This window comes from Zonotrichia leucophrys, chromosome 3 (genome assembly GCF_028769735.1).
Source record: "Zonotrichia leucophrys gambelii isolate GWCS_2022_RI chromosome 3, RI_Zleu_2.0, whole genome shotgun sequence".
Classification (NCBI taxonomy): domain Eukaryota; kingdom Metazoa; phylum Chordata; class Aves; order Passeriformes; family Passerellidae; genus Zonotrichia; species Zonotrichia leucophrys.
The window spans coordinates 22,310,723-22,330,336 of NC_088172.1; the positions used below are offsets into that span (position 1 = coordinate 22,310,723).

The 19,614-nt window shown below is 39.5% G+C and overlaps 1 protein-coding gene across 4 annotated transcripts in view; it reads right to left on the minus strand.

Annotated features, from left to right (window-relative positions):
* Positions 1–19,614, minus strand: part of ARHGEF10 (Rho guanine nucleotide exchange factor 10) — a 123,127-nt gene that overhangs the window by 59,729 nt on the left and 43,784 nt on the right. For 3 of the 4 annotated variants that reach the window (XM_064707616.1, XM_064707617.1, XM_064707615.1), the window contains exons 4-13: positions 18,612–18,908; positions 17,638–17,701; positions 16,439–16,518; positions 15,236–15,292; positions 12,504–12,667; positions 8,595–8,711; positions 7,318–7,432; positions 4,752–4,864; positions 1,027–1,104; positions 620–799 (exon numbers count right to left, since the gene is read on the minus strand). In XM_064707616.1, coding sequence (XP_064563686.1) covers positions 620–799; positions 1,027–1,104; positions 4,752–4,864; positions 7,318–7,432; positions 8,595–8,711; positions 12,504–12,667; positions 15,236–15,292; positions 16,439–16,518; positions 17,638–17,701; positions 18,612–18,908 — 1,265 coding nt within the window. The remainder of the gene's footprint in view (positions 1–619; positions 800–1,026; positions 1,105–4,751; positions 4,865–7,317; positions 7,433–8,594; positions 8,712–12,503; positions 12,668–15,235; positions 15,293–16,438; positions 16,519–17,637; positions 17,702–18,611; positions 18,909–19,614) is intronic. The other variant, XM_064707618.1, reaches the window with a different exon arrangement.

Sequence of the window (19,614 nt, forward strand, 5' to 3'; positions counted from 1 at the left end):
AAGGTGGTGATTTTCAGCACCTGCAATTTTCAGCAATAAAACAAAGCATTCAAAGCCAGAAGGCAGGCAGCCTCTTCAAGCCACACTTTCATGGTGAACAACATCTTTCTATCAACCAAGGCCACTTCTTCTTTCTCTAATTTAAAGCAGTAGCTAATTCTGTCCTTTACTGAATGGACTTCCATTAATTGATGGGACAGGGTTTTACAAATGCTCTTTATCAGTGCCCCACCTCAGTTCAAACTCAGGAATTCAGGACATTGTCTACTGTGGTTTCTTTCTACTTGCACACTATGGCTACCCATTTTTTACGAGATGCTGAGCCTCAGTCACACCTTAATTTTGGTGGGTTTGTGAATCTCTAATTAAACTGTTTACTTAGATGTCTGAAAGATTAATCAAAGCCTGAAAACTTTTCTCACAATCCTTTCACATCTGCCAACCGAGCTGAAGACATGTGTTGGTGTCAGTTTCCTTATCAGGATAGTACATGAATACTCTGACAGTTGCCATAGGCATTGGAGAACATGGGAATAAAGCAGCTAAGTTAGAAAGACATGGAGATGGAAAAACAAGACTAAAATATAAACAGATTATCTGTTCTGACACATTTGCTTACTGAAGCAACAAAGACATCACCGATCATTTCAACAGAGTCCCACTCAGAGACACGACTCGCCAGCGCAATCTGAAACATCGAATGGCATTGAAGAATTTCCTTAATTCGATAAAACACCATCTTAAGTTTTCTTTCACTCAGCAACTTTGGTTCCATATCTGAAAGGGGCTTCTCATATTGCTGTGGAAAAATTAAAAAGCAAACTGATTTAAAAAAAACAAAAAAATGGACTTCTATAAGCAGAAAAAGAAACTTATGCAACAGTACACACACACAAAACCACAGAACATTTGGCATGAAGCATCTGTAGCAAAATCTGTATTAGTCATAGGAAAGATTCTTTAATGATATTTAATGATTCTTTTTCAAATATTCAAAATTTTAAAATGTAAAAGATATTAAGGTACCTCCAGGATTCTTTTCAGAGCATCCACGTAATTCTTCTCACTGTCAACTACAGAGCCCAAAATATACCTTCTCACAACCTGTTGAAACAACAAAGTTTTGTCCAAAGCTCTAATCAGTTAAATGCATTCATTACAGTTGGAAATGATGATGATAAAATTCTCACATTAATAAATCAAAAGAAATACAAAGCAATTTCAATACTGGAACTGTAATAAAATAATACTGTACCTCTTCAAAAGTAATTTAATTTACTATTACTATAAAGCACTTACTTTAAAGAACACAACAATTATTGTACCAATATTTGTATTTTTTTCTGACTGTTTTAAGTCCAAGCTTAACTTTTGAAACTTGTGTTTTGATTTTGGCATTTAACAACGCTCTCAGGCACCTGGTGCAATTTTTAGGGCTGTCCTGTGCAGGGCCAGGAGCTGAGCTTCAATGATCCCGGTGATCTTCCAAATCAGGATATTCTATAATCTTATGCACCTTAAATGTATATATGTAGGTATTAATGGAAACAATCACAGGTATAAGATAATGTTGACTACTTCACTGATTTACCACAACAAAATAGGAAACAATTTTTCAAAAATCAGTCCTAAAATTTATTTTTAATAGGTTTTATAAATATATTAGGAGCAACATACAGAGCAAACAAGCAAATACTAACTGTCTTTTAAAGTTAAAGTCATATAAACTGAGAAAGTATCCAAGTCAGCATTTTCTTTTGGGCATTACCATGCAAAAGTGAAGACCCCCATGTTATCTATACTTATATGCACTGACACAGTTGTAAGATCCTCAGGAAAAGCTACCATATTTCATGCTAAACTACAGGCTATTTATTACACCTCCTTCTCCACCTTCTGCTTCAGCTGAAATGCACTTTGTATGGACATGTGGGTGGCAGGATCGGAAGGGCTGGAGAACCAGTCTGGTTTAGAACTTAAGCTTCTTGCCTTGAATTAGATTTCTTGTTGGTTACAAGGATTTGTTTTCACCCAAATCCATTTCCTAATCCAGCTCACCCTAGAGTTTCAAATGAGGACTGTGAGGGAGAAGACAGCACAGGAGTAGGATCAAACCACTTTCCATAGCTACAAGAGAAGGAAAACCTGCTCATTTTGCTATTTTAAGCTAGCCTACACGACCATGAAACTCAAATCTCAGGCTTGCTTCTTTCTGCTCCAGAACCCACAGCCTCCTGCCTCCTCCACCATCACTGCCTTTAAATTTTCCACACTTGTATTTTGCATTATTAAATGCAGGTTATGTGAGAATTTTCTTTCAGGTACTGGCATTTCAAAGGAGGACTTCAAAATTATCTGAGGCTTTGCTTAAGATATATGCAGTAAAATTAGTTGTGTCTAATCTGTGTTTAGAATGGATTTAGCAGTGTCTTATTTGGTATAGCGGATCAGTGGCTCTGGTGAAGAATACTAATCCTACTCTTAGTCACAGATCATTCTTCTGAAAAGAATAAACATCTGTAGAAATAAAAATTTCAGGCTCTATAATATACAAAAAGAATATTTAGTAGTGGCTTCGGGTTATTGCAATAGATATGAGCCCTAGCCTCAGTACTTGCAGGCACCAGGATTTAAACAGAAGCCATCATGCCACCTGCTGTTTGAAGCCAGCATGTCCACAGAGCAGCTCTGCTGTGACAGGGCAGCTGGCCTGGAAGGGGGCCCTGGCCTGGGGTGCCCAGGGCTGTGACCCCTTCCCACAGCTGACCATGCTGTTCTCCCTGAACTGCTCCAGTGTTTCTGTGCACCCAGCCCCCCAGAGCCCTGCTGACCAGCAGCCAACCTCCCCCACACAGCTGCTGCACCCCTGCAGTTTGGCATCACCTCCAGATGTGCACTGCAGCTGGCATCCAGATGCCTCACACAGGCTTTACATGCCAGCGGCCCATGCCTGCTCCCAAGCACTAACACTGACCACCCACTGCACTTTGTGCCACGGACTCACTGAGTGTGGTGCCCTCACCTGTTTTCTACCCACCTTTTAGTCCACCCATACAGAGGGTATCTCACCTAAAGGAGCACAGGAATACTTCAGGAGACAGCTGAAAGCCACAATCACCTCTCCCCTCAGTCACCTCACAGCAGCTCAAGCTGGTCATGCACAAACGGACTCTGGCCCATCTATGCTGATTTTTCCCCACTCACCTTCCTATCCTACTGAACACAGACATAGCTCCCAAGAGCATGTGCTGCATCACTTTTGTTGGGACTGAGGTGAGGCCAGACTCGATTCTCCTTCTTGTGGGTAAGAGTGTGACACTTTTTCACAGTCTTCTGATCACTGTGATCTTAGATGACTGAGAAAGGCCTTACCCACAGCATCCTTACATCCATCCCATCTGGTCCCACAGACACCTGTATGTCCAGATGGCCTCAGCTCCCCAGCTGCAGATTAGGCTTCACCCCAGCAGACCTGTCTCTGGGCTCATGGGCTGAGTCCCAAGGACAAGCCTCACCAGTGAAACCCCAAGGCAAAGGTGGCACAGTTTTGACCCTTTATCACTAGGTCTGTGCCCTAGCAAGCAGTGTATTGTGCTCTTCTCAGCCTCCTTTTGTTGCCAATGTACATGTCAGAACCTCTTCACTGCTGCCTCTCACAGCTCACTAGCTCCAGCTGAGCTTTGCCTTTCCTAATCCCATTCCTGCCCACTTGGAGAGCTCCTCCTGGGCAGCTGAGCAATATTTGGCATGACTTACATGACTATTACCAGCTTGCTCCAAACTACAAGAACCCTGGGGTTTTTTTTTTTGCAAAAGAGGGTAAACTTATTTGTACAAAACTATCCTAGTGAAAGTCAAATTCCTATTTGGAAAGAAGAAAAGAGCATTCAGACTGATGCTGAAATCTCACATGATAATAAAATCTTACAGTAATGGAACACAGTTTGATAGTTGCTTTGTTACAAGATTAGCACTTCACTGTGTTAAACACAAGAGAAAAGTGAACCTCACCCAGGTAAAATGTAAAAAAAAAAAACCAAACCAAAATCCTGAGAATATATGGCCCTCCCCTCAATTGCCCCTTAGTTTGTTTTTTTTCTCATTTTCTTAAGGTACTGACCAACTAACTCATGACTTGGCACCACAAGAAGTATAAAAACTCTCATACAGTTATTAGTTGTCATAACAATACAGTAACATGATCCCAAGGGATTTATTTTCAGCCAAAATTTCTTAACTGATGCCAGTTTCAGTATTTTTTTAAGTGATTTCCACAGTGACTATACAGTTTGAGGTGGAAAACAGCAAAATTAATTCTGTAGACTTGACTTTACTGGGGATGATTTTTTTTTTTTTTAACCAAGAAAAATCTTTGGATTCAAAGAGGATACTGTCTACATTTAAAATCCCAGAGCACCTGGAACAATGTTTTCTGGTTCAATAAAAATGCTTTAACTCTCTCCTTTTTTCACTCAAAACCATCACATTTAGTTTAAGTGTTCAGGTAGTGAAACAATATCGTTCTTACAGATAATTTTATAATGCAAACCATTTTGCACCTCTGGCTGAATTCAGGACTGATGCAACGATATGCACACACACAAATTTTCAAAAACTACTTATTCAGTTCTGAATTTGATGTCTATTTAAGTAAAATGCCAATATGTTTGAAGATCAAAGGCACCTGAGACACTGGTGCAGAGCAGAAGGGGAGGAAAAAAAAGAAGACCATACTTCCCAAAGCTTACTACCTGCTGCTGTGATAATCCTTCAGGCATAGGAGTCATAATTGCTTCTGCATGCATACAGTCCACATCAATAAATAAATTTTGCTCTTCTTCTTCCAGACAAGATGATCTGTGATCTACAAATAAATAACCAAATATCAGCTTCTACATGAGGATTAAAAGAAGAAAAAAACAAAAGAAAAAAGAAAAAAAGAAAAAAACAAAACCAAACAAGCAAAGACTCTATCATCTGAGCACAGAAATAATACATTTTCACTTATCAAACAAAAAAAATTTCCCAATAATTCTGTATCATCTGGGAAATCACATAAATGTTACTACCAATAGGTACTCTAATACAGAACACCTTTCAAAGGCATCCTAATATCCCACAGCTGCAGACAGCCTAAGCATCTTTTGCTTGACCACTGCTCCCTCCTCTCAGCCAGGAGAATGGGGCTGACCAGAGGGCAGGACATGACAACTTGGGCTAAAGCACTACAGCCCCAGGGATAGCAGTTTTAAAATAAATGATCCCTGGGAGGAAACTGAAAACACCCATATTATGATCCAGCTAAAAAAAATTCTGTACAACCTTCAATAGCTGAACTAAAGTAGCCAAGTTAACCAAAATGTTTGTTTTCATCAGAAAGGAGTGAGGGATTCTGCATTGCTCTGTGGGTACAAATGTGTGCTGAAAAAGCACCACCAAAGTGCACTGATAGGTGGCAGTACATAGCCAGGCAAACAAGCAGACCCAAGGAAAGGAGACATAAAGAAAGAACAGTATGAGAAACTGTCTTAGAACAAAAAGAGAAATAACAGAAGCAGATCTAACATCTGGCAGAATCTTGTGAGTTTAGTTAAGAAATTTTTCACTAGCTCCCTGCTGATTTGGAAAGTGGTTATGAGATTCAGCCATCCACAGGTACACTGGGTCAGCAATCTAATCTCTAGAAATGTAAGAAGGAATGCCAGGTCCATTGGAACACTGTCCTGCAGATCATTTTCATCTGTTCAACTGCAAGAAGTTTTGATCACCTCATTTTGTGTACCTTTCTATATTCAAGCTGTGAATTAAGTAGATTGAGAAGCAGTCAGAGGTCATGACAGAGATGTAAGATGTGTCCTGGCCCATACAGCAACTTTATGTTGCTTCTCTCAAAAAAAAAAAATTTGTTCCAGCCTTGTGATTTTAGCTTCCTAAAGTTGTAGTTTTATAAACTCTGAAGTTACTATCATTAAATTAGTGGGGCAGACACTTGAGCAGAAAGATACACTATCTCTCAGAGTTATCCTGAAAAAGAAACTAGTTTATTTTATCACCTGTCTCTTGAAAAAACTACCCGTGGACAGCTGCTGCCATGGCTCATGACAAAGGACTGTCACTTGCTCTCAGCTACAGAAAGAACACAAATACTTCTGTGGCTTTTTGATTATACACCACTTTTTGCTTTCCCAACCCAAATTCAGCTTTCATCAAAAATCATCAAACTGATTAAGCAGTACAGTCTTTCCCCCTGCTTTCACTCACTCTTAAACATGGAAAGCATTACTCCTTTCCAGTGACAAACTTTTTAAAATACTCAGCTACTTCTCCACTGAAAGCCATGTCTTAACAGCACATTCTCCTCACATTCAAGAGTTATTTGATGGAGAGACCTGGACAGACTTAGTAACTGGGCTGATTTTGACTGGGGTAGAATTAATTTTCTTCACAGTGGCTAGTATGGAGCTACATTTTGGATTTGGACACAGGGGTTGTTAATACAGAGATTTTTTTTATTATTGCTGAAGAGGGTATACACAGAGCCAAGCCCTTTTCTGCTTTTCATATTGCCATGCTGGTGAGGGTGCATGGCAGGTTGGGAGGAGACACAGCCAGGACAGGTCACCCAAATTGACTAAAAGGATATTCCAGACCATATGACATCTTGCTCCATATATAAAATGGGAGGAAAACGGAGAAAGGGGAGGGGATGTTGGGAACGATGGTCTTTGTGTTCCAAGTAACCACTGTGTGTGATGGGGCCCTTCTCTCCTGGAGATGGATAAGCACCTGCCTCCCTTGGGAAGCAGTGAACTAGTTCCCTGTCTTTCTTTGCTTGTGTATGGATTTCATGTTCACTATTACACTGTCTTTATCTCAACCCACAAGTTCTCACTCTTATCATTCTAATTCTGTGCCCAGTCCTGGTGGTAGGGGATTGAACAAGTGGCTGTGTGGGGCTTGGCTGCTGGCCGGGATTACACCATGACAGTAACTTAACATCACTTCCATACTCCCATCTACCAGTACCTAGATCACTCTGCTTGGTGGGACTTGTTATTGTTCTTAAATTGATCCTTCTCTGCGGTCCTCAGGTTTCTCAGGTCACTCAGGTTCTTGCCCCAAACAGAAAAAACTGCTCAAGATTCACTGACCATACTGTCATCTGAGCTGAATAATATACCATACATTTTTGATATATATCTGATTTCTTGCATCTAGCTCTCAGCTCCCACTACAAAAAATTGCTAGGCCATTCATCTTCCTTCTCAGAAATCACTAGAGAATGTAACAAAGAGAAACGCTGTAAATAGCATATACCTTGAGAAATGAAAGATTTTGTCCGAATAAACGAACGACCCTTCTTCACAGCTGCTTTTGTCTTTTCAAGTCCATCTTTGGTACCTTCTCTAGCAGCTCTCATGAGCTTTTGCATCTGCAAGATAAAAAATATAGTCTACATGTTCAGTGAATAAGAGGAAAGCATCTGAGCCTGCACACTTTTAGACTATCAATATTGTCCAAAGTCAAATGACTGTACAATAAGTAGAGAGAACCACGAAAGCTCAGAGCCAAGCTCCTGTATTTCAAAATAAAATAAAAATTGGAGACAAGGACTTACTTCATGGCAATCCTGTATGCAAGTCTAAAAGAGCAGAAATATTTAAGAACCCTTCTGCATTCAAATAAACTTTAAATAGTCTCAAATGTTATCTTAGAGAACAAATACCTACTACTCACAGGTCATTATAGGCCAGAGGTCTTGTACATCTTTCAGTGTCCAAATAACTCTTCCAAAGTATTTCTGACCTAAAGATAATCCCCTAGACTCAGTTATATATTAACTATATTCTTAAACAAACACTGCTATGAAGGAAAAAGTTACAACTAATAACTTCATTCACTGAAGAAATGCATTGATTTAATAAGAATTTCATAATCTTACAGTACACTACTACAGTCAAATGAAATTTCACGAAACTAAAAACAAAACACCAAAGAATTTTGCCTTGCTGGAAAATGTTTATTAGAATACCCTGCTTTGTACTTCTTTCCCAAAACATCACTACAACAAAAATTCCCCACTACTGTCAGAACACAAACAAAGCTGCCTTGCTGCAATCAGGCAATTTCTGGGTTTGAGACTGAAGCTTTTTGCAAAAACCCAGTCTTTTCAAACCAGTTCCATTCAGAATGGAGAGCAGGGAGATTCCCAATTTGATCCAGTGGGGCTGCAGAACTAGGGCTAGGCTAGCCCCATGGAGCCATGGTCTCAGAGAGACACTAGGGTTGTACACCCGGCTCACACTCTGAGGTAAAGGCAGCAGTCATCAGGGAAAGACAATGCCCTATCTCATTTTCTGAGACTGCTAACATTAAAAGTAACCATGAGAAAAGGTTTTCGACCAAGTATTTTTAAGAATATAGCAATATTGCAGTCTTTAACTTAACACTGCACAATAAAAATTCAGCACATTCAGAATTCATTTCATACAAATTATTGTCTACTTTTTCAAGCTATTAATAAAAGACAACATTGTCTGTGTTGGAAAAGCAATTATTTAAATGTAGGTAGTTACAAAAATCAACTACACTACCTTCAGCTCATGTTTTTGCTTTAGTTGCTGAATCTCTACTGCTCCCACAGTGTTTGACATCAAATCTTTCACCTTTTTTTCATAATGCTCCTTTAAACGCGTTAGGTCATGAGAAAGCTACAGTGTATAAAAAGACACAATCTTTTCAAAAAGCCATAGTGAAAACTTCATGCTAAAGCACTCACATAAATCATGCACATTGCCCCACCTATCTACTGACACAAAGACAGCTAAGGGAAAGCTATCACTGAGGGAAAGCTATCACTGAGGGAAAGCTATCACTGAGGGAAGCTCCAGTCCGAGGAAGGACCATCGCTCCTGGGCACTGCCGAGCTCCGCCAGGCGCTTTTCTGTAAAGACACGGGCAAAGCCACTTAGACTAAGGCAACTAAATTGTTATACATATTAATTGTATTGTGCCTATCTCTTAAAAATCACATGGAAACAATACATCAGCCTTAACCATAAGTGCTATTCACTGGAGCACAAAACCTAGCCTATATTTCAGACTATTCTTCAAAACAGTGAATCAGAAGAAATCTCAGAGACTGAAGAACCTGTGGAGATTGCTGGCACCTGAGAATATGGAAACTGACAGGGAAGTGAGTCAGGTAAGGAGACATGAACAGGATTCATGTTCTTGTGGTTTCCACATGCATCACAGTCTCACTGTATGAACTTGGGTGTAACCATCTCATACATTAATATATTCATTTGCAAGGTAAGGAAACTATCACACAGAAAGGAATGCTCTGGAACACTAATTACCATTTGTTAAACATTTTGACAAAGGTAGATAAAAGAGGTTAAAACACAACCAGGAAAGAAAAAAAAAAAAAAGGAAAATATTTGGTGTGTCCTATAATAGAAGTCCAGTGGAAAACCCCTCAGCTTGATATCAACAGAGTTATTTGGCAAGAGATCAAAGCCTCAGGAAAGAGAAGGCCTACTGAGCTGAAAACAAAGCGACAGGCCCAGTTCCACTAGCTGGGTCAGGATGCAATTACCTCTAACATCATCATTCTGGCATTACAGCAGTATAATAAAGAATAGTATCTGGTTCACAGACAAGAAATATTTAACAGCACAAAAAATTTCCTTCTTAAAATAAAATAGTAAATAAATAGAATAATAAGAATTATAATGAAAAGGTGACTTTGAAGGAAGTCATACCAGCACTTAAAATTAAATATCCCACATCCAACCTTGCCATTCTTTTCAACTAACATTAAAATTGTAAGTAGGGCAAGTCCCTCACAGGCTCTGAAAGGCTACAGAAGGTGATGTGCTGGGAATATACTGTAATATCCATCACAGGACCTGAGGAGAAGTGAAAATTAGTACAAGGAATGGATACAGAGAAAATGTACATAAAGAAGAGCAGTGTCTGCCCATGCTGAAATGCCAATGCAGGGAGGGCTGGGGTTGGCTTTTTGGTTTTTTTGGGGTTTTTTTTTGGTGGTTTTTTTTTGGTTGTTGTTTTCTTGGTTGTTTGTTGCAAGGGTTTTTTTGGCAATCCTAAAGTTTCCTTCCTGACTCTCTGCCAAAACCCTTCCCTAATTTCCTAATTTCTCCATCTCCCAGCAACCCATCCAAGTGCAGGAGCCTATCTGACTTTTCCATCCACAAGCTTAAGTGTTCCTCACCTCCTCACACCCATCCTCACAAGGCAATCCCCAAAACCTTTTGTCAGGCCTGAAAAAGCCATCTGCATGGCAGAACCCAAGGGCACACCCCTCTTCTCTCATCACTCCTCAGTCTCTTGCTCAGACACTCTGTGCCTGATCCTGGCGCAATCACATTCGACCACTGCCAACAGTTTTCCATGACAGATCAAGGTATACTTTTAAGAGTTCCAAAAAAATGGCTTTAAACCTTGCTTTGTTCACATATGCAAATAGATTCCTATGACTATGGCCAAAGCTGAAGCTAGGGATAACAAGAGAAGATTAAAAAACAAAAATAATAAGTCAGCAGCCATGTTAATGCTTACACACTCACATGCAAAGTAATTCCCTAATCTCTTCCAAAGTATTTAAAGAAAAAAAAAAATAAAACTCCATTTTTTTTCAGTCTTGTTAAAAAAACTCCCAAACAAACAGCTGCAACAGCTTTAAGATTGTTATAGTCAGAATAAAACCAAGACAAAACCAGAGGATGAGCACTCAGCTTACAAAGTGCAGATTTGGGAGGGCTCAAGTCTTGCAGTTAATTGCTCATTCCCTGATTTCCAAAGGATGTGCAGCAAGGAAGGAGGTGAGAGGAGAGCAGATTGCATGTACTGGAGGGAAACACAGACAACAAGGTTTTTATTCTCATCAAGTTAAGAAACCTGTAAAATGAAAATGAGGGTCCCATGAAATAACACCCTGTCTGCAACCCCTGCACATTCCAGCCACAGGTGCTGAGGCAGCTCACAGCACAGAGTTGCCACGTGGCTCTTGGGGGTCAGTCCCCAGTCAGCACACACTGGGAGCCTCTCACAAAGAGGGCACTCAAGGGCAGAAGAAGAGGAGCCAGGGCAAAGAGAAGGCAAGAGCCCAGGGCCTCTCTCCCTGTGCAATGGGAGAGGAGCAGGGATGACAGGCACCTGTGTCACCTGTGTCCTCCTGCCTCCTGCAGAACACATGGAGCCAAAGGCACGACACCTGGGAAGTGGCACAGATGGATCATTTTAATATGCCACCTCTCCTCTCTCCTAACAGGTAGAGCTCTCTTTGATTACAAAAATCTTTTACTTTCAGAAGTTCTTTAAGTTCAGTCACTTTCAAACAAGCAAACTGATGCAGATCTAAGACCGAAAGCTAGGGAACACTGGCAAAGAGTTTTGTGACTTTTGAGCATCTAAAGATCCCAAACCATCAATTCTTGTCAGGCTTGTCCCCATTTATTTTTCACATTATTTTCCACACTTTTTTACCACTTACACTAATCCAGCAAGTGCAAAAGAAGAGAAGGTAAGGAGCTGCCCATAAGCAAAAACAATCTCATTTTTAATTTAGTTTTTGTCCAATTTGAGTTGTATCTGTTTTTGTACGAGACTTCTGTTTAATATTTTCATATCTCCTTTTCCCATTACATTTTGTTATGTACTGTCACTTCCACACTGACTCATATCTCCTTTAAAAAGATGCTATTGGCATTGGAAGCTGAATTGAAGAAAAAAAGAAATACAGGTGTGTCGGATCTCAAGATCTCAGTCCTGAGATGCTGAGCCTCCGAGACCAGCTTGGGGGTCTCGGGACTCCTGGAATGTTGCCAGAAGTGTCTGGTAGCTGGACTTTAACCCTACACAGGAGACGACAAGGATGAGGGCTTCACCGGGTGAATGGTGAAGGGATTAGTTAATTAGAGGGTGAGAAACAGGGTTTAGGATTTATGTACAGGGGGGTTTAGAGGAGTAAGATGGAGGAATTGGGGTGTGTCCTACCCTCCTTCTTCTTCCTCCTCTCCTCCATCTTCTTTGGCCACGGTGGCACCTTTGGATTGGTTATTACTAAGAGTACACCGAGTTATAAGAATAGATGGTATTGGGGAAAAATGATAAATATTGTATACGTAACTAGGGGTATAAAGATACGTGGCGGTCCGTGGGAGAGAACAGAGTGTGCCCATGGCTGACTGCTGAGCAGATCTCTGTTTGGCTGAAAGAACATCTTTTAGATAAACAATTAATAAACATAAAACCAGAAAGAAGAACTGAAGCCTCTTCTCGTCCTTTGACACGCGGGTGCCCCAAGGCCACCTCCGGGCTCTCCAGGCCCCTCAAACAGCCGAGATAAACCGGACACTTGGCGTCCCTGGACGGACCAGAATCATCAAAACCCAGATAAACCCAGACAGGTGAGAAAGGGAAGTGTTGGAAACCAGGACAACCTCAATGACTGAGCAGCACTGCAGGATACATACATGTCTCTTGTGGTTGCCTCGCAAAAAGGAGCTGGGAATTCCATTTTTACACTCAGAATCACTCTGTTCTTCATAGCTTTCAAACTCACTTGAACTCCACCCGTATTCCAGTGAGCTGTTTCCACCATCATCACCATTTTCAACATCATCATAAATCATTTCCTCTGCAAGAATTAAACCAAAATTAAAAAAGCTACACTGAAATGTATGTTTGTTCAGACACTGGAAAGCTTACTCAGGATATGCTACAAAGAATTGTACAGATTTCTGTATGCACATCAAAAATTTTGAATTAAATCCAATATTCAAATAGCCAAAGTGGATTGTCTTTGTTGAAACAGAGTACTAAATAAGGACAGTGTTATGGGTACACACCATGATCCTTTTAGAAACATGTGCTACTCAAATGACACTGTTGTGTCCAAATCCCACAAAATTATTTAGAACTTCAAAGGAAGTTTAAACTCTAACTGTGAAAGCACATCTGCACTGAGGAACATCATCCTTCCATATTTAAGCTTGCCATTTCTCCCTAGGGACATGGTAAAAAATGCTAAAACATGGCAAGAATCAAATGAAAATGTCACTACTTCCAGCAGAACAGGTCAGACCAAAGCAGCAAGAAACTGTGTTACACAATGATGTTTTATGACTCATCACCACCAGTCACTGGAAGTCTCCCACACCTGGCAGCTACCTTGCTCATGATTTACTCTAAAAACTTGAAGTATTAACCTTTTCAAGACATAACCTTTTCAAATCTATATTACAAAGGCTGACCGAAGCAACTTCTGTTAAAGACACAGGTCTTTCTATTGGCACAGATGTCGAGAACATAAAACTTACTCAAAATAAAATGGAAAATTTAGAGCCAATTTCTTAACAGGAAACAGGAATGCACTCTACCTGCAGCATCGTATGTCAGTACAAGTGGAAAAGTGTGGACACTTGTTGTGGTACAACACTTCTATCAAGAATCACTATTGTCAGAGGTTATGATGCAGCATTTACAACTGTCTGCTGTTAAATCCAGGAAACAGCAGCTGTGCTTTTATTTTAAGACTGACGTTTCATTTAAACAGAGAAAAAAATGTACTCAAAAGCCAGTATGTTTTATACATGCATCTAACCCTGGATTTTAATATTAACATTGGAATCCTCTGTGTTTATTATAAAGGAATTAATTAGTCTAATTTGGAAGATTCAGATTTTTAATTTTTTCTTTCAAATCCCCATGCATATCAAGAGTGTCCTTAAAATACGGTTACTGAAGAAAACATCTTAGTGGTAATCTAGAACAATGAGTATTTTAAAAGAACCATCATATTAAGTCAAAATAAATCAAGAAGTCTAACTCCTGTGCTGTGAGCTTTGGGGCAGGATTTACCCCATGACTAGGTGAATTTATCTTGTCCAATCTACGTGGTAACGTAGATTGTCTGACTGAAACTTTTTTTGGAATAGTTGACAAAATATACAAATAATAAACATCAAGATCATGAATGTACGAAGATGAAACTTCCCTTACTACCTATTTCCTCAGAATCTTTCAATGTCTTAGAGGACACATAAAAATCAAAATTTTAATTGATGTCTTACTGGTTAAGCTAAAGATTCTGACCAATATGCTCAGCAGAGCTTTGCCCCATATCCCACCTAGCTCAGCCACCAGGGCCTGGTGTACCTGTTTCCTGACTGATCAGCAACAGCACAGAGATGTCCCTGCTCAGAGCAGCACTGAGGGAACTTCCAGTAATATAACCATTCAAGTCATGAATGTAACACAGTACTTTACAATAATAAATTTTTAAAATTTAGTAAAAAATGGTAAAACACCTTGCCTGAACACTACTAAAGAAAAAAATTAAACTGTTGCAGCTTTAAAGATTAATGTGGGTTTCACACAGGAAAGCTCAAGTGTTTCCTTGATTCATTAACAATTTCATTATCAAAGACCTACACCTCTGAGAGCCCTGATCAGTAAGATGCTGAGCTCCCAATAATCCAATTCACTCAAACACAAAATCAGTCAGTAGCAACTGATCTTTAGGCAGACTTCACTATACCCAAAAACTGCAAAACAAACCTAAGTAAGAACTCAATGAAACATGCTTTTTGAGCCCTAACTCCATCATTTCCAATAAAGGTAAAATCTTGACTTCAATAACTACTTTGAGATCTATTCTGCCCCCTCCAAACATGGTCACAAACATCAGGAGCGAACCACTTCAAAGCTGAAATAAAACATTTGTGTAGAGTCACAATCAGGATGGTGAACAGCCTCCCTGGACCATCTCTTCCATCGATCAAGAATTTATATATTGATGGGGACTTCCAAGGAGAGAGCTTCTCTCTATAACCATGACAATGATACATTATCATACATCATTTAACTATTTAAAATACCATTTTCCTAACCATCTTGCCTTGTTCAGGGCACTACAGCTACAACACCCAACACTGTAATTCTCTAATATGCAGAGTACTCAAGCATTTGGAACAGTATCTATAAAACAAAGGAGAATTCAGCTTCTGAGAAGAGCAGTATAGGAGACCTGCTGCAACAATCTTTTAAGTACTAGTATAATTCTGAACTCTGTAAGACCTACCAATCACTGACACAATGGTAAATCCATTTACATATATTTTAGGCACTTAATGAACATATCTGTTTAGTACACATGCACATAATTCCATTTTGCATTGGTTTCAACATTACAAAGACCTCAAACCTGGTTCAGAGTCTGAATCTTCTCTTGGCACATCGTCATAAATTACCTCATCCGGGTCTAAAATCAAGAGAGAAAAAAAAAAACAAATGAGAAACTTCCTAAAATTTGAATGGGACCAAGTGTTTAAGAGGCATTTGGACAAAGCCCTTAACACTCTTTCAGCCTTTGATCAACCCTAAAATGGTCCGACAGTTGAAATGCTGTAGGTGCTCTCCAACTGAAATATACTATTATATTATTCAATTGGTTATATTGGTATATATTAACACAATGGAGATATGACTCACTCTCACTAGCATGTTGTCTGCACATCTAATCATTCAAATATTGCAACAATGCAGAAAGCAGTATATGGTATTTGTGAAATTTCAGTTTTATCTGCGTTGCTTATGATGACCTTTAGTAGCCTGAAAACAAAAATCCACTTCAAAAGTCAGTGTTTCTCCCTCCTTCTTAAAGAAGGAGGTATGTCCTCTGCCTGTTCAAGGCTGCTCATTGCCTTACTGAATGAATAGGTGTAGAAAAGCTGAAAGTGGCTTTTTAAAAAGAACCAAAAGTAAATAATGTGATGTTTATCTTAGTAAATTAAGAGACAGAATGACAACACAAATTCTTCAGTCACTTCACAAAATATGTAAGATGAACACCAGCCCAGTAGGAACAGCTGAGAACAGGCAAGATAATCTGTCCTCAAACCACACAATCTCTGCTCTGGTTTAAAATGCAGCTGCCAGCCACGAATCAACAGCACACACCAAGACAGTGGCAATTCCTTCCCTTCTTCCACCTCCAAGTGCTTATTTGCCATTACTGCACAAGAAGAGCAATTTCAAATACAGTCTCAGATCAGACACTGAACTGGAGCTTATTTCCACTGCACATGCATTAATGGAGCTAAATGTCTTCCATAACACATGATTCCACAGACTCCAAAAAGTGGAAAAATGAATGTTAACTTTATTCTAAAATACAATTTTATTACACTGTTGAATGTCCTACAGCTGAATATTTTATTACAGAATGTTGTATTACTGTTGAATGTTCTACAGCTTTGTTCTGGAATCTATCTAAAAACACACAATAAAAGTAAACATGGACATTCCCATAAAATCTGCTTGTGCACATAGACACACATATACTGCTGATCACAACTTAAAACTGACCACCTTCCACAGCCGTATTTAAGTGTTCATGGATACTTACTTTCCATCCATGCTGTATTTGCAGGATCTGCAACCCATTTGGCCAGGGCATCATCCTCTTTCTTGGTCTGGTTATCTTCACTTGAAAAAGAGGCCACAAAATAAAAGAACTAAAAGTTATACCACAATGTTTTTAAACATCCATGAAGACAAGACAATAAATATATTTCTGCCCTCTAGTTTCCACTCCAAGGGTGCTAATTAGTCAAAAATGTTGCTTCAGTGTGTAGTTGGGTGATGAATAAGCTATTCAAGTTAATAGTCTTACAATTTCAGTCAGAAAATTGAAAACGTTTTCTTTAAAATCTTAAAAAATACTCTGCTTTTGAGTTCATCTACCAGAACACAGGAAATTCTCTCAGAAACAGTGAAGTGAGAGCTTCTTTTCCATGGTAAATAAGACAAAGATATTCCAGGTTACATCAGGAGCCATCAGGCAGAGCTGCTCCCCCCTCCACCTGGTGCTGGTGAAGCTGCTAGAGCAGCACGTCCAGCCTTGGCTTCCCAACACTCCCCTGCTAGAGAGCTGTGGAGAAAGTGAAGCTACCTCTAGGGAGATGAAGGACTAAAGCCCATTATTTAGTCTGATGAAAAGGATGTTATGGGGTGATCCAAGAGTAGCTACAACTATCCAAAAGAGAACTACAAAGGTCAGGGATTCAGGGTTATTTTTTTGTATGGGTTTGTTTTGGGCATTTTGGGGCCTTTTTTTTTTTTTTAAATGCCAGACAAAGGGGGAATAGTCAACAGACTGCCCACTGGGAGATTTGGTTTGGACATTTGGGGAGGCTGGGGGGGAAGAGGGGCAGGGAAGGTAGTACAGCAGAGAAGACTGCTTGGGGAAGCTGCAGCACCTCCATCCTTGGAGGGCTGAGGGCTCAGCCAGCAAGGCCATGGTTGATCTGATGGATCCTGCTGAAAGCAGCAGGCTAGACCAAACCTGCAGCAATCTGTTGCACCTGACATTGCCATCACTCTAGAAAAATTCAACCCAGTGTCTCCAAAAATGTCATGCACAGTTATACACACAAGTGCTGATTTTTGTACACAATCAGAATTACAGGAGTAAGAAAGGGGAAAAAAACCCAAACCAACAAACATGGAAGTATCACACAAGGAAAATAAAATACTTATCAAATGCAAACTTTCCTAGGAATTAAGGCTTTGCAAATCATTAAAACATGATGAACTGGCAATCACCTATTCTGAGGGTCCTCCAGGTTTACAGAATTATAATGACTTTCTTCAGTTGCTGACTGTGTACCTGCCAAGTAAGGAAAAAAAAAGAAAGCATTTGCAATAACATGTCAGTTTGGCTAAAACTGCACATTTTACCATAATAAATTGATTTTACTAGATCATTACTAAAGAATAATCTCCCTCCTTGCAATAATTTTATTCTTACACATGTTTAAAACACGTTGGAAGTTTCTTCACACCATGCATTTCTGAAAGCTAAGTAATTCAAAGACACAGCCATTTCTTAGAAGAGCTGTTAAGAGGAAATCACAATGGCTAATGCATTTAATTCTCTCTCTCAAACATATATTCCTCTACAAGTAATAACGACCACACAAACATTTGCTTTTACTTGACAGTATTCCTAATAGTGGTAAAAAGCAAAGGCTGGAATAAAAGCTGGAATTACAGAAGAGCTGCTGCCCAGCTAAAGAAAAGTATATTGAAAATACAAAAAGAAAAAGGCAGGATATGGGCAGCTTTCTTTTCCTACTGTCTTGACATTAAGTTGTCAACTATCTCAACTCTGGTTACAAAATGGATCCCTTGTTTCTGTAATAATTCATAGTTATTTCCCTTTCTAGTTTCCTCTACTGTCTTAAAATTGTACTAGAAGAGACAGAATTCATCAAATCATCAAAGGAAAAATCCAAGAGTAACACTAAATCCACAAGAACTGGAAAATAAAGAAACAGAAATGCATATAGAAAAGGCAAAAGGGAGAGGAATTTTGCCAGGATTAGGAAAAACAATAAAAGGTATGAGAAGAAACCATTTGGCTTGAACACTGAACTCTGGATCTGGAAATTATTTCATCACATTAAGAAGGAATTAGCATTAATCATACTCACCCAGGGTGAGTGCTATATAGAAAAGGTACCTGATGTTAACCAAGGGTTCCCTCTCAAATCAAGTGAGGTGTGTAAATCCAGTACCTTCGTCATCTACAGAAACACTGCGGATGATGACAGGGCTGCAGTACGCTGGCACTATCAAAGGTAAGTTGGATGGCACAGCATATCCACAGGGGACAGGAACAGAATATCCACCAGACAGGCTGGGACTGGCACACTCCTCTGGAGGACTTGGTTCTGGTGATGAGGATGGATCCTTATCTTGGATTGGGGAAATATTAATGACTGAGTAGGGATTTACTTTGGCTGGAGTGCCTTCTGCAGCAGGTTCTGATGTTTGCAGCTTCTCAGTGTTTTCTAAATTACCATCTCCTTTAGCTGAAAGATTAAACAAAAATACCAACTTTTAGTTTTCATACCTCCTCAAGCTGCTCTAATAGCTCTTTGCAAGTACGCTAAATACTGACTTGATCTTTTCTATACAAGTTGCTTACAACCTATGACTCAAAATTCCCACACAGTATTGCCAACATCCCCATGTTACAAATGAGGAATGCAACAAGAGCAAAACAAGATGAGTTACAAAGATGCCTATGGAAAAACAGTATCTTGACTGACATAAGCACATGAGTCAAAACAGTCTTAAATCATAAAGGTTAAAATCTGGATGAATTGGAAACATACAAACAGAAACACAAGATATATTTTAGGGGTTGTCACAAGACAAGAAAAAGTCATGGAGGGACATTCCTCAAAGAGCAGTCCTGAAAATGCTCTGTTAAGAAAGGGAGGAAGAAAATAATTTCACAAGTTTTCCTCTTTGTAAGTGTATTGTTTTCTGTTATAGAAAGTTCCCAGTATTTTTTTTTTAACAAGCTGAGCTACAGCAAAACCACAGAGCCCTCTGAACGGGAACTGCAGAACTGTATCCCAAGTGATCAAATGATTTTAAGCTGTAAGCACAACTTCACAATAAGGGTGAGCAAGCAACAGATGCTCAGGGAAAGATGGTGTTTAAGTTCCAGGTTGTCAAACATCACAGTACCTGAAGAGTTACCTACTTTTAATTGCCATAAGAACAGTG